General features: G+C 43.8%; 2 protein-coding genes across 2 annotated transcripts in view; both read left to right on the top strand.

The window, feature by feature from the left end:
* The window catches only part of LOC102000759 (NXPE family member 3-like), an 18307-nt gene extending 16055 nt beyond the window's left edge, over positions 1-2252 (top strand). Inside the window, exon 5 of the mRNA XM_013353736.1 lies at positions 1574-2252. Coding sequence (XP_013209190.1) covers positions 1574-2106 — 533 coding nt within the window. The 3' untranslated portion in view covers positions 2107-2252. The remainder of the gene's footprint in view (positions 1-1573) is intronic.
* LOC102000481 (NXPE family member 3-like) overlaps positions 1-13005 on the top strand; it is a 76691-nt gene that overhangs the window by 22253 nt on the left and 41433 nt on the right. The gene's annotated exons all lie outside the window — the stretch shown is intronic.

The raw sequence follows: 13005 nt of genomic DNA, 5'->3' as shown, positions 1-13005 counted from the left end.
CACACACACACACACACACACACACACACTTTATAACAGAATATATTTGGAGACAAGTTCTCTCTTTAGCCTAGAAGTTTCCAAATGGCAAGGCTGACTGTTCATCAAGCCCAAGAATCCTATCTATACCTCGCCAGCTCTAGAGTTACAACCGCAAGACACCGTTGCGGTTCTGATTCTTTTAAAATATGGGATCTGGGGATCACGCTCAGGTCTTCATACTTGGATAGCAAGTCTCTAGAACTGAGCAACACCCCAGTGTGTCACTAGAGGATTAAAGGCAGGTACTCGACCACTTGTCACCCCTCTTCCGGTGCCTGTTGGGAGATTTTAGGCCGGAGCTCTACCACTGAGCCATGCCCCAGCCACACCCAAGTGTTGAGCACTAGCCTCTGAAGATCCAGGAAGGGCTAGGGGATGTAACTCAGTAGTAGAGTGCTTGTCTAGCACCTGAGAGGCCCTGGGTTCCGCTCCCCTCACCCTCAGAAGCAAAGAAGGAAGAAGTAGCATGATCGTGAGTACAAGGATAATTAAAAATGGTCATATACAGGGCCTAGAGAGGTAACTCCATGGTTGAGGGGACTGGCTGCTCTTCCAGAGGACCCAGGTTCAATTCCCAGCACCCACATGGCAGCTCGCAAACTCCAGCTTTAGAGGATCTGACACCCTCATGGAGACATACATGCAGGCAAAATACCAATGAATACAAAATAAGAATAAACCATGTATCTGTTTCAAAACGGACACAGACAGTGACTCACAGCTGCCCATTACTCAAGCACCAGAGAATCTTTGGGTAGCTGCACTTCCTTGCACATATTGGCAGACAGACACACACAAACATACACATAATTTAAAAAATTCAAAAAAGCCAAGTGTGGTATGTAACATCTCCCAGGATCTGGGAGGCAGAAGCAGGTAGCTCTCTGTGAATTTGAAGCTAGCCTGGTCTAGCCTGTTCAGGTCAGCCAAGGCTACATAGGGAGACCTTGTCTCAAAAACTAAGGTAGAAACTGGGTGGGGTGATACACATGCAATTCCAGCAAGGAGAAGTAGACACAGACGGATCAGGAGTGCAAGTTCATCGTTGGTATAAAGTGTGAGCCCAGCCTGGGCTGCAACATGAGAAGAACCTGTCTCAAAATATATATACACCTTTATATAGACAGGGTATAGTGCTACACACCTATAAGGCCAGCACTCGGGAAACAGGCAAGCAGATCTGTGACTCTGAGGACCCGTCGTCTACATAGCGAGTTTCAGGTCAGCCAGGACCACATTGTGAGACCTTGTGTCAAGAAGAAGAAGAAGAGCATTTATTTGTATAAGATGATTCACAATCCTATGTTAATTTATTATTAAAATTTTACTACATTTATTTATTTATTTGGCGTCTATATGAACAATCACTTGCTACCATGTGTGTGAGGGGATCCTAGGTCAATGTACAAGAGCTGTTTCTCTCCTCCCACCCTATGAATCTTAGGGGTTCAAACTCAAGGCACCAGGGCTGTCATCTGAGACATCTTCCTGATCCCCTATGCTAATATTTTCTTTCTCCTCCTCCCGACAGCTCTGAAGCCAGTTGATCTACATGTCCAATACCAGGCAGGTCCCCTGATGGCTGTGGACACAACTCGGGGGACAGTGTTGCACTGGAGGGCCCACAGCTGGCCTTTGCGATCTCATCGCACTCCAGTGGCCTCCTTGCACTCTGTGGCCAGAGTTCTGCATGGCCTGGCCGGGGGTCCCTACACAGTGGTGGTGCTCGGTATGGGAGCCCACTTCACCACCTTCCCTCCATCCATCTTTGCTCGAAGACTGGCAGGGATTCGGGAAGCTGTGAAAGCCCTGCTAGACAGGGAACCCAGTACTCTGGTGGTTATCAAACTGGCCAATACTGGCTACAAATCCGTGTATGGCAGTGACTGGCTCACAATCCAGGTGAACAGGTTCCTCCGAGCTGCCTTTGATGGTCTCCAAGTGGCCTTTGTGGATGCATGGGAAATGACCTCCAGCTTGGCTGTACCGGACGACATCCACCCAAAGAGGCTTATTGTCCGCAATGAAGTGGAATTATTCCTGTCCTTCATCTGTCCCACCTGAGTGCTCCCGAGGGACCTGAGAATGAATGGAGGCAGAGCCTGAGTGAGGGCCATCAAAATGGTGGACAGCAAATGATGGGTAGCTGAGGCTACCCCTGGCTCACCCACTGTAACACTCGGGTCACCATATTTTATACATCTTTCTATGGACCACACGGATAAGTCTAATTTTATATAAATGAGATGATATTTTACACAGTGTCTTCTACTTGATGGGTTGTGGTTGTATATGGTGAACCCGGATCTAGGCTGGCAGCGAGGAAGGGTCACTAATCCTTTTGTGTCTGTCACCCACAGCCCTGGGCTTACAGCACAAGTTCTTAACGGTTTTTTTATGTGGTGTTGGGGCTTCAAACTCAGACCCTGATATTTGTGCCCTTATCCACTGAACTATCCCAAATCATACCTTCACTTCCTTGTTCCAGCTTCCCGAGTGCTGTGATTACAGCCACACAACCACCCTGTCTACTGCCAGCTTATGTTTTATGTTTAATTAGGTTGATAACAGATTTTGTAGTCCATGAGCAAGAATGCAGATCCCTTGCACCTTGCACCTATAGCTTCTCCCAATGATAGCAGCTTGTAGAACTGTGTGTAGTCAGCTATCACAACCAGGATGGGAATGTGGGGAAAAACTAAAAGTCTTATCTTAAGAAACATTAAGATGTTTCTACTTTTGTTTATGTTTTTCAAGACAGGGTCTGTTTGTGTAGCTTTGGAGCCTGTTCTGGAACTCTCTCTGTAGACCCATCTGGCTTTGAACTCACTGAGATCCACTTGCCTCTGCCTTCCAAGTGCTGGGATTGAAGGCATGAGCCACCACGGCCCAATTGATGTTGTGACTTTTCATGGTATATTGTCTAGCTGACCTGGCACCAGAGGAATAGCAAGTAACCTCCACTGGCCATAAAATCCAGCTGGGTTATACCTGGTCTGGCTCTGGAGTTTTCACAAAGCCCCTAGAACTTCCTTTGTGTTACAAATGCCTTTTGTTGTACTATGTGAACTCTTGACTGAGTGTTTCCCATGGATACTAGGCCTATACAAGAACTTGCTTTAAAGGAAATGCAAACACCTTGGTACTTCATGAATCAGGTATTTGCACCTGGCATTGTATCGTCAGAGGCTCCTATCAGTTTGTTTTGAGATATGGAAATCCACAAGCTAAAGTGTAAATATAGGAAAAAATAAAGATGCTGGGAGGTGAAGGGAAGGCTCCTCAGTACACGAAGATTGAGCCCCTGCAGCCATAGAGGCTAAGTTCATTCCCAATGTGTCTCTGAGTCTTCATTTCACGGACATGCGTGAACCCACACATCCATGACAAAATATTCGCAACAACTTTTATTGGAGCTTATGCTCCTTTGTTGTTGTTTGTTTGTTTTATTTTTGTGAATCTGAGCTTGGATCCCAGGGCCTGTGCATGTTAGACACTGCTCTACCACTGAGCCACACCCCAGCCCCTCACTGGAGGATTCTAGGCAGGGGCTCTACCACTGAGCCACACCCCAGCCCCTCCCTGGGGGATTCTAGGCAGGGGCTCTACCACTGAGCCACACCCCAGCCCCTCCCTGGGGGATTCTAGGCAGGGGCTCTACCACTGAGCCACACCCCAGCCCCTCCCTGGGGGATTCTAGGCAGGGGCTCTACCACTGAGCCACACCCCAGCCCCTCCCTGGGGGATTCTAGGCAGGGGCTCTACCACTGAGCCACACCCCAGCCCCTCCCTGGGGGATTCTAGGCAGGGGCTCTACCACAGAGCCACACCCCAGCTTCACACTAGAGTGTGATGGGTATGTAATACACAGGAGCTGCATCAAGACAGGGTTAAAGTACTAGTGACTCTCTGGAAAGAACTCAAGACCAAATTAGAAGAAAAATAAAACAAAGTATCTCATTTAACTTACATTAAGATTTAAGATAAGGGGCTGGAGAGAGAGCTCAGAAGTTAAGAGCATTGAGTGTTCTCCCAGAGGACCTGGGTTCAATTTCCACCACCCACATGGCAGTTCACAACTGTCTGTAATTTCAGTGTAGTATGACACCCTCACACAGATACATGTAAACACCATAAAATTAACAACAAAAAGATTTAAGTTAAATCTCATTTAACTTTACCTTCTCGAAGTCAGGATTTCCAAACACAGTCCTGTCGGTGGTTAGAGTGTCGATGTCTAAAGTTAGGAAGACAAGCAAAGCCACACAAAAGATAAAATGAGAACATTTCCTGGACTCCAGTGTAGCTGCACTGTGGTACTTGTGTGTGTCAGAAAGAAGAATGGCCCATTTCCAAAGGAGACATGCGACAGCTTAGGCCCAGACAACAATGATAACAGAACCCCGAGGACCCTGCTAGCATGTGCTAATCTAACTAGCCCTCAACAAACTAAAGGGATAGAAGAAAAAAAGTAAATTATTGGAGCAGGAGCGATGACTCTGTGGTCTCGAGCACTGGCTACTCTTTCAGGCCAGATTTGATTCCCAGCACCATCATGATGGCTGGTTGGATGCTCCACCCCAGCCCCCTCCCCTGGGAGTTGCCTCAGTCCAGACTCCACCTCCAAGAAAGCCCGCCAAATGGTGACCCTCCCCAGAGAGGGTCAAGACCACTCTCACAGGGTATTTAAACTGTCCCCCACAGGACAAACATGTGGTCTTTCTGGTTCTCCTTTCCCCCCTCAATGCCCCCTCTGTCTTTCTGCCAAGGGGGCCTTACAGCCCCCACCCCTATCCCTCTCCACTCCCCCACTCCCCCCACCCCTTTCCTCCCCCACCCCTGGGAGAGCTGGCATCCATTAAACCTGGGCTTTTTCTAATTCAGTTTGATTTGGTCTAATTTTGATTATTGCTTTGGCAGAGAGGCTTATCCAGCCATAAAAATTTTACAGTAACCATCTCCAGTTCCAGGAGACCTGACACCCTTTTCTTGCCTCCACAGGCCTTGCATACAGGTGGTGCACATATGTACAGGCAAAATGTTCATATACACACAGACAACTAAATAAATCTAATTTTAAAAAAATTTATCAATGTATGCTTGCCTGCAGACTTGACAAAGTCATGACAAATCCTTATAATAAGTGGGTTAGGGGGCTGAAAAGATTGCTCAGTGATTGAGTGATTGCTTCTCTCTGGCAGAGGACCCCAGTTTGGTGGGCACTGTACAACACCTAGTAACTCCAGTTCCAATGGAAACATGGCCTCTTCTGGCCTCCATTGGCATAAGCACCTGCACACATATAGCATACATTCACATAGATACACACACCTACAAAAGAACAAAAATTAAAATAAAGCTAGTTGTGGCAGTGCACACCTTTAATCCCAGCACTTGGAAGGCAGAAGCAGGCGGATTGCTGTGAGTTCGCGGCCAGCCTGGTCTACAAGAGCTAGTTCCAGGAAAGGCTCCACAGCTACAGAGAAACCCTGTCTCAAAAAAACAGAAAAAAAAATAGAAAAAGAAATGGACAAATAAGACAGGCGTGGTGGTACACACTTTAAATTCCAACACAAAGGAGGCAGAGGAAGGTAGACTTCAGTGAGTTCATACATAGTCAGTTTCAGGAAAATCAGGGGTACATAGAGATACTCTGTCTCAAAACATACAGAAAGAAGAATAAGAAGAGGAAAAAGAAAGGGAGGAGCAGGAGGAGGAGTCAAAGATGTGTGGCAGAGAGAAAAGTAAGACCCAGTATATTATTCAAGGTTCTCTTGAGTAAAGTAACAAAACCTATAGAATGAATGTGTATTGGTGTGGGACAATTCTATGTTCTGTAAATTATGTTTTAAATAAACGCTGATTGGCCGGTAACCAGGCAGGAAGTATAGGTGGGACCACCAGACAGGAAGTAGAAGCAGGTCAATGAGAACAGGAGAATTCTGGGAAGGAGGAAACCCATTCCTTCCCAGTCCTGTCCAGACACTGAAGAAGCAGGATGTGACCTGCCTCTGAAAAAGGTACTGAGCCATGTGGCTAACATAGATAAGAATAATGGGTTAATATAAGTTATAAGAGCTAATACAAAGCCTGAGTTAATGGGCCAATCAGTTTATATCTAATGTGTGTGTGCATGTATGTATATGTGTGTGTGTGTGTGTGTATATGTATGTGTATGTATGTGTGTGTGTGATTTAGATGCATACACATAGGGAATTTATTAGAATGACTTACAAGCTGTGACTTACAGTGTAGTGAATTACAATGGCTGCTGATGAATGGAAGGTCCAAGAATCCAGTAGCTGCCAATGATAGCCTTTGCTGGAGAGGGTGTGGAGAAAGGGGTACACTCATCCATTGCTGGTGGGAATGCAAACTCGTGCAACCACTTTGGAAAGCAGTGTTTCGGTTCCTCAGAAAATTCGGGATCAATCTACCCCTGGACCCAGCAATACCGCTCTTGGGAATATACCCAAGAGAGGCCCTATCATACAACAAAAGTATATGCTCAACTATGTTCATAGCAGCATTGTTTGTAATAGCCAGAACCTGGAAACAACCTAGATGCCCTTCAATGGAAGAATGGATGAAGAAAGTATGGAATATATACATATTAGAGTATTACTCAGCAGTAAAAAACAAGGAATTCTTGAAGTTTGCGTACAAATGGATGGAAATAGAAAACACTATCCTGAGTGAGGTAAGCCAGACCCAAAAAGAAGAACATGGGATGTACTCACTCATATTTGGTTTCTAGATATAAATAAAGGACAGTGAGCTTATAATTCGCGATCCTAGAGAAGCTAAATTAGAAGGTGAATCCAAAGACAAACATATAGGCATCCTCCTGAATATTAACCTTCATCAGGTGATGAAAGGAGACAGAGACCCACATTGGAGCACCGGACAGAAATCTCAAGGTCCAAATCAGGAGCAGAAGGAGGGGGAGCATGAGCAAGGAACTCAGGACCACGAGGGGTACACCCACACTCTGAGACAATGGGGATGATCTTTCGGGAATTCACCAAGACCAGCTAGCCTGGGTCTGAAAAAGCATGGAATAAAACCGGATTTACATAGCGGACAATGAGAACTACTGAGAACTCAAGAACAATGGCAGTGGGTTTTTGATCCTACTGCACATATTGGCTTTGGGGGAGCCTAGGCAGTTTGGATGCTCAACTTACTAAACCTGGATGGAGGTGGGCGGTCCTTGGACTTCCCACAGGTCAGGGAACCCTGATTGCTCTTCAAGCAGATGAGGGAGAGGGACTTGATCAGGGGAGGGGGAGGGAAGTGGGAGGCAGTGGCAGGGAGGAGGCAGAAATCCTTAATGAATAAATAAATTTAAAAAAATAAATAAATTAATTAATTAAAAAAAAGAATCCAGTAGCTGTTCAGTCTACTAGGCCAGATGTCTCAGATGGTCTTCAGTAAACACTAGACTTGCAAGGAAGTAGGCTCTACTGCCAGTGAAGGAATAAATGGACTTGCCAATGAGGCAGGAGCAAGCAAGCAAAGAGCAAAGGCTTCCTTCTTCCATGTTCTTAAATAGACTTGCAGCAGAAGGCATGGACCTGAATAGAGGTGGGTCTCGTCACCTCAAAAGATCTGGATTAAAGATATGTCTTTCCACTGCGAAGATCTGAATTAAAAGTGCATCTTTCCACTTAAGTAATCAAAAGTCCCTGATAGGTGTGCCCCTTCATTTTGGGCTTTCAGTTAATTCCAGAGACAGTGAAGTTGACAAGCAAAAATAGCCATCACACTCCCCAAACTCCTTTTTAGTCATGGTGTTTTATCACAGGAATAGAAGCCATAATTAAAATGAACGGAAATGGATTGCTTCATGTTGGGGAATTGTGGGCCAGCACAACCAGCATGGCCTTGAACTCTATTCTACTCCCCCTTCTTCCTCTCTTGCAGGTTGGAATTACAGGTCAGCGCTGTCATATCTGGGGCTGGGTACCCACCGAGAAGACTAAACGGACTCAGGTTTAAGCCAATGGAAAGTCTTTATTAGCTGACTGGGGAATGTGCTGGGGGTTTGGGATCCTGGTGTAGCCTTGAGTCTTTCTAAGGGTGAGCTTTTAAGCGTAGAAACTAAAACATGTTCTGGGTTGGTATACTTCAGATGACAGCAGCTGTTAGCCAGAAGTAGAACTACAGAATCCATAAAAGCAAGGTTAGTACTTTTAGAGACTTTCCCAGAAGTTTGATTAGTTAGGTCTTTGACCCCATGATGGAAGTAAGTTTAGCCCATAACGCTCAGTTTACAGATAACACCACTTGTCAAAATGAAAACAGTTGTAATAAAATCTGGGAGCCTACAGAGACCTGGAGGCCTGTTACATTCCCCAGTCACGTTAGTGGATGAGTCAAATTGTGGACTCACACTACTCTAAAGAACCATTGGTCCTAAGAACCATTAATTAGACTTAATTAACCCTTTGTTTTTCATAATTGGCCATAGAATTGAAGAAGCAAGATCCCCATGTTAATTTCATCAGAATGAAAATTATAGACCCAGCCAGTGCTGACAGCAGAGTGGTTAGCCAGTGGTAACAAAAAAAAAAACAAAACAGAGATTCATACCAGTTATCTGATTTATGTCTTTGTCTCTTTTCCTTGTAGTCCACAGTCCTTATTAAAATGTATTTTCCCAGGCTAGAGAGTTGGCTTAGTGGTTAAGAGCACTGCTTGCTCTTCCAGAGATCCTGAGCTCAATTCCCAGTGACCACATGGTTACTCACAACCATCTGTAATGAGATTTGGCACCCTCTTCTGACCAGCAGGCATACATGTAGACAGAACACTATATACTTAATAAATAAATAAGTGTACTTCCCATTATATAAATCATCAATAGAAACATATTTAGTAAACCAGCAGTACATTGCCAAAGTCCAGCTTCAGCTGTGTTCAGGTGCCAAAGAAGAGGTGTGGAGTGTTGGGGACAAAGGGATGAATGCAAATCTGAGGGTTCAGCAGCTGTGTCTCTCAAGCAGAGAGACTCTTTATTTATCTAGCATAATGACTACATAAGTCATTTGGCAAGTTTCAGAGTCTCAGATCTCGTTCTCACTTCCCCATTAAATGTTCAAAGTGAAAATGCAAAGTACAAAACAGTCTTATCTGAAACAACGCCTTCGGGCAGTATCTGTCAAATCAGGAAATCACGAGGTTTTTAGGGTCTGCAAAGCATAGACCTGTGTTTTTACAGCCCGTTTCCAAGCTGGCTGTTCCTGCAGTTACAACTTGTTAGACCGTCTGAAAATAGTTTTGCCTTAACCAAGTTACCTGTAAGCATCATTTGATGTCTTCGAAAATGCAAGTTTTACAAAATCTCATAAGAAGCATTTAACTGGCTGCTTATAATGTTTTTCAGTTCTTTAGGGTTGGGGGTGGGGGCTTGAGACAGGGTTTCTCTGTGGCTTTAGAGCCTGTCTTGGAACTAGCTCTAGTAGATCAGGCTGGCCTCGAACTCACAGGGACCCACCTGCCTCTGCCTCCTGAGTGCTGGGATTAAAGGAGTGCGACACCACTGCCTGGCTCAGTTCTTAGTTTTATAATAGGGTCTGTTCTTTTCAAACACTCCCAGAAAGGAATATCCTGGCGTCTCATTGTTTTTCCATCAACTCATACCATTTTTATTCCCCCTATAAAGGCTCCAGCATAGGGCAGTGGATAAACTTGTGGCACCTTATATCCAGAGCTGAGCAAGGCATTTCTCAGAATCTACCCAACTGATACCATAATCCTTGGGGCACAAGGAAGACTCTTCTGTGACTCTCTTTTCAGGCCAAGACCCCCAGCCTTCTACCCAACTGGAGAGGGTCTATAAAAACCGGCAAGTACTTGTACCCTCCCCCAGTGTTAATTCCACTGAGAGAGAATAAGACCACTACCAATTTTTTAAGCCAAGCTTTATTAAATATTGGCCAGAAGGATGGACACTAGCCAGGTCCATACCTGGGATCCCCACACAATGGCCTCAAATTACTTTAGTCAGGTGCTTATAAAGGCAAAACCCACAGGGCTATGTACCTCATGCCTTCCCCCAATTGGGGGTGAGCACACATTCTGACTTACACATCCAATCAGAGGTGAGCACTCATCCTGACGTACTTCCTGCCTATGGACCCCTCTTATGGCTAGAGCAGGTATTATACTAGAGCCCCCATGGAGAAATGTTGTAAAAATCGAGGTCTCTCTTTTACTCTCCGAGCAGGTTTTGCAGGACACTCTGTAGGGTCTCTGCAGACACCAGAGTCCTTAGAGTAACTCTGCAGATGAGGCAAATAAGAAGTCCAGTTCAACAAGACTCAGTTGCCTGTGTGCCTTTAAGCTTCCACAGCCTGACACCAGGCAGTTGATTTTAGGCATCTTGAAGTGCTGTACAATTTGGGGAAAAGTTTCCTGTGTGCACAAAGATGCAGAATTACATCAAAACTTTTTTCAAAGTACGTGTCATGTTTTCCATGAGGATGGACTCTTTGGATAGGGTACATGTGTTATGTTAAGAGTTTAGGGGAGGATCTGGTGTGGTCTCAGTCATACAGATAGCACAAGGATCACCTCGAATATTACCTACCTCCATTCCCAGCCTTCTGAGCAGGGAAACAGGTTACACATCTGTTGTAGGGAGGCTGCTTGTTCATTTCCCGGCTGCCCAGACTCCCGAAATAACCACACAGAAACTGTATTAATTAAATCACTGCTTGGCCAACTACTTAAGTCTATTGCTAGCTAGCTCTTATGTCTAGAATTAACCCATATCCATTATTTTATATTTTACCATGAGCCTTGTGGCCTATCGGCAAGGTTTCACCATGTCTGGCAGCTCCATGGCTTCTCCCCTGACTCTGCCTTCTTTCTTGCAGCATTTAATTTAGTTTTCCCCATCTAACTCTACTCTACCCTATCAGGCCAAGCCAGTTACTTTATTAACCAATGGTATTCACAGCATACAGAGGGGAATCCCACTCACCTCCCCTTTTCTGTTTAAATAAAAAAGGCTTTAAATTTACCATAGTAAAATTACACATAACAAGACAGATATTAAACAAGAATTATAGTTAAATATTTATATCTACTTTATATTTTATCATAACTAAAGAAACTATAACTATAAATTCTTCAACTCCATCAAAGACTCCAGAAGTAATATTACCTAAGTAAACAGGAAGTGCATTGTAAGCAACTTCCAAAACTCTAGAAATGACAGAGACATCTTGCTGCCTGGATAGTCATCCAAAATTCTTGCGTAGCATTGGGGCATCCATCTTCATCCTACAAGCCCATAGTATCCAGTATACTTTTCCGTGAAGCAGAAAATTTCGAAGACAGTTCTGCCTATATTGGCAGTTTACCAGTTACTTTCTTCTGTATCCTGCAGAATGTCTAGCAGACTCTTTCATGATGCAGGAAACCCCAAAGGACCATCTCACCTTTAGGCAAGTTTAGCAGTCATTTCTCTGTGGGTCCTGCATGTCCAGTTCACACAACATAATATCAAGCAGTCCAGTCAAGAGCAGTTTATTGCCCAAATGGCTAGCAAACTCCACAAGAAGCCTCTTCAATGCCCATCTTCCTCTTTAGGTAATTGGTGCTGCCGGGAGCAGATGTGTCTCATGTCATGAATAGTCCTAACTAATTTAAATACTTTAAATGCCATATTCTGAAGTTCTCTGAAAGGTTTGATGAATACCTAACTGAAATACATCTTTATATATCTAGAAAATCTAATTAACATGACTACAAATTTGACTATTGTAGATGACTCTCTATTAACATATATTTCTTAATTATACATTACATTTTTAAATGAACTGCACAAACACAATACTTTAATGAAAAACAGAAATACACATATAATAAAATTGAACTTAAAATTGTATCAATAAACCAAGATCCTTACCAATGTAAATCTCTATAGTATATCCCCCTTTAAATGTAAACAAACATTTGTAAACAATATTTGGGAATTTGGGTGTAGTTATCTCCAAACTGCTTCCTGCTTTTTGTTGAGCAAAGTAATTTTGGGGGGGTATTCACAGCAACCTTCCAGAAATCTTGGTCCACCAAACCACATTAGTCTGGATGGATTCCACAGGTTATCATCCTTTGTAGAAACAAAAGAAGAACCTCTTTTCCAAAGCAACATAGCCTTAGACTCAAAATCTGAAGATACCTTTAAAGTATATATGTTGGTTACTTAGCTCCTTCACAGTCAAAAAATTCAAAGAAAACCCAATAATATATATAATCAAAATTCTCTGTGTATATTCTATCTTTACATGGCTTATTTGTTTTTATTCTATTACTTTTTAATATTTTATTATCTTTTCTCCTTTAATCTGTGACTGTACTCTGTCTCTTTAAAGAATTTTCTTTATTTTTATAATTATTTCTTTCTTTTTCTAACTCTCTATATTCTTTTTCTTCTCTCTCCCAAGCCTAAGTACATTTTTTAAGCACACTATGACTCGTTTAGAGTCCTTTTATGTCTGAATCTGTCCTATTGTATATCTGAAATTCTTTTCTGTCCAGGAGTGCTTTTTAAAATGCTAAGCAGCAACTAAGGTTGCTTTGTCTTTTGGGTCCACCTAGTCCAAAATGGTGAGGTCCAGGTCTGTTTAGTGTGAGCCATGCTCACAGCCTCATTTTCAGGCACACGGTGGGTCTATGTTGCCATTAAGCAAGTTGTAGCACTCTGCTCACAAACCCCATTTAAATGCTTGGTATCCTGAAAGAGCCAGTGTTTGTGCCAGTGGCATGGCCCAGGAAGCCACTGTTTCAAAACAGCGTGGTTTTTTTTTCTGCTGAGTCAGGAAAACCTCTCTCTTTTTTTTTTTTATTGAGAAAAGGAAAAAAAAAAGGAATCCGCCTCCTCCCAGCCTCCCATTTCCCTCCCCCTCCTCCCACCCTTCTCCCCCTCCCTCAAGCTCCTCTCCCCCTCCC

Source organism: Microtus ochrogaster, unplaced genomic scaffold, assembly GCF_000317375.1.
Source record: "Microtus ochrogaster isolate Prairie Vole_2 unplaced genomic scaffold, MicOch1.0 UNK16, whole genome shotgun sequence".
Classification (NCBI taxonomy): Eukaryota; Metazoa; Chordata; class Mammalia; order Rodentia; family Cricetidae; genus Microtus; species Microtus ochrogaster.
The sequence above is the reverse complement of the archived record's forward strand: the minus strand, read 5'-3'. Positions and strand labels throughout refer to the sequence as shown.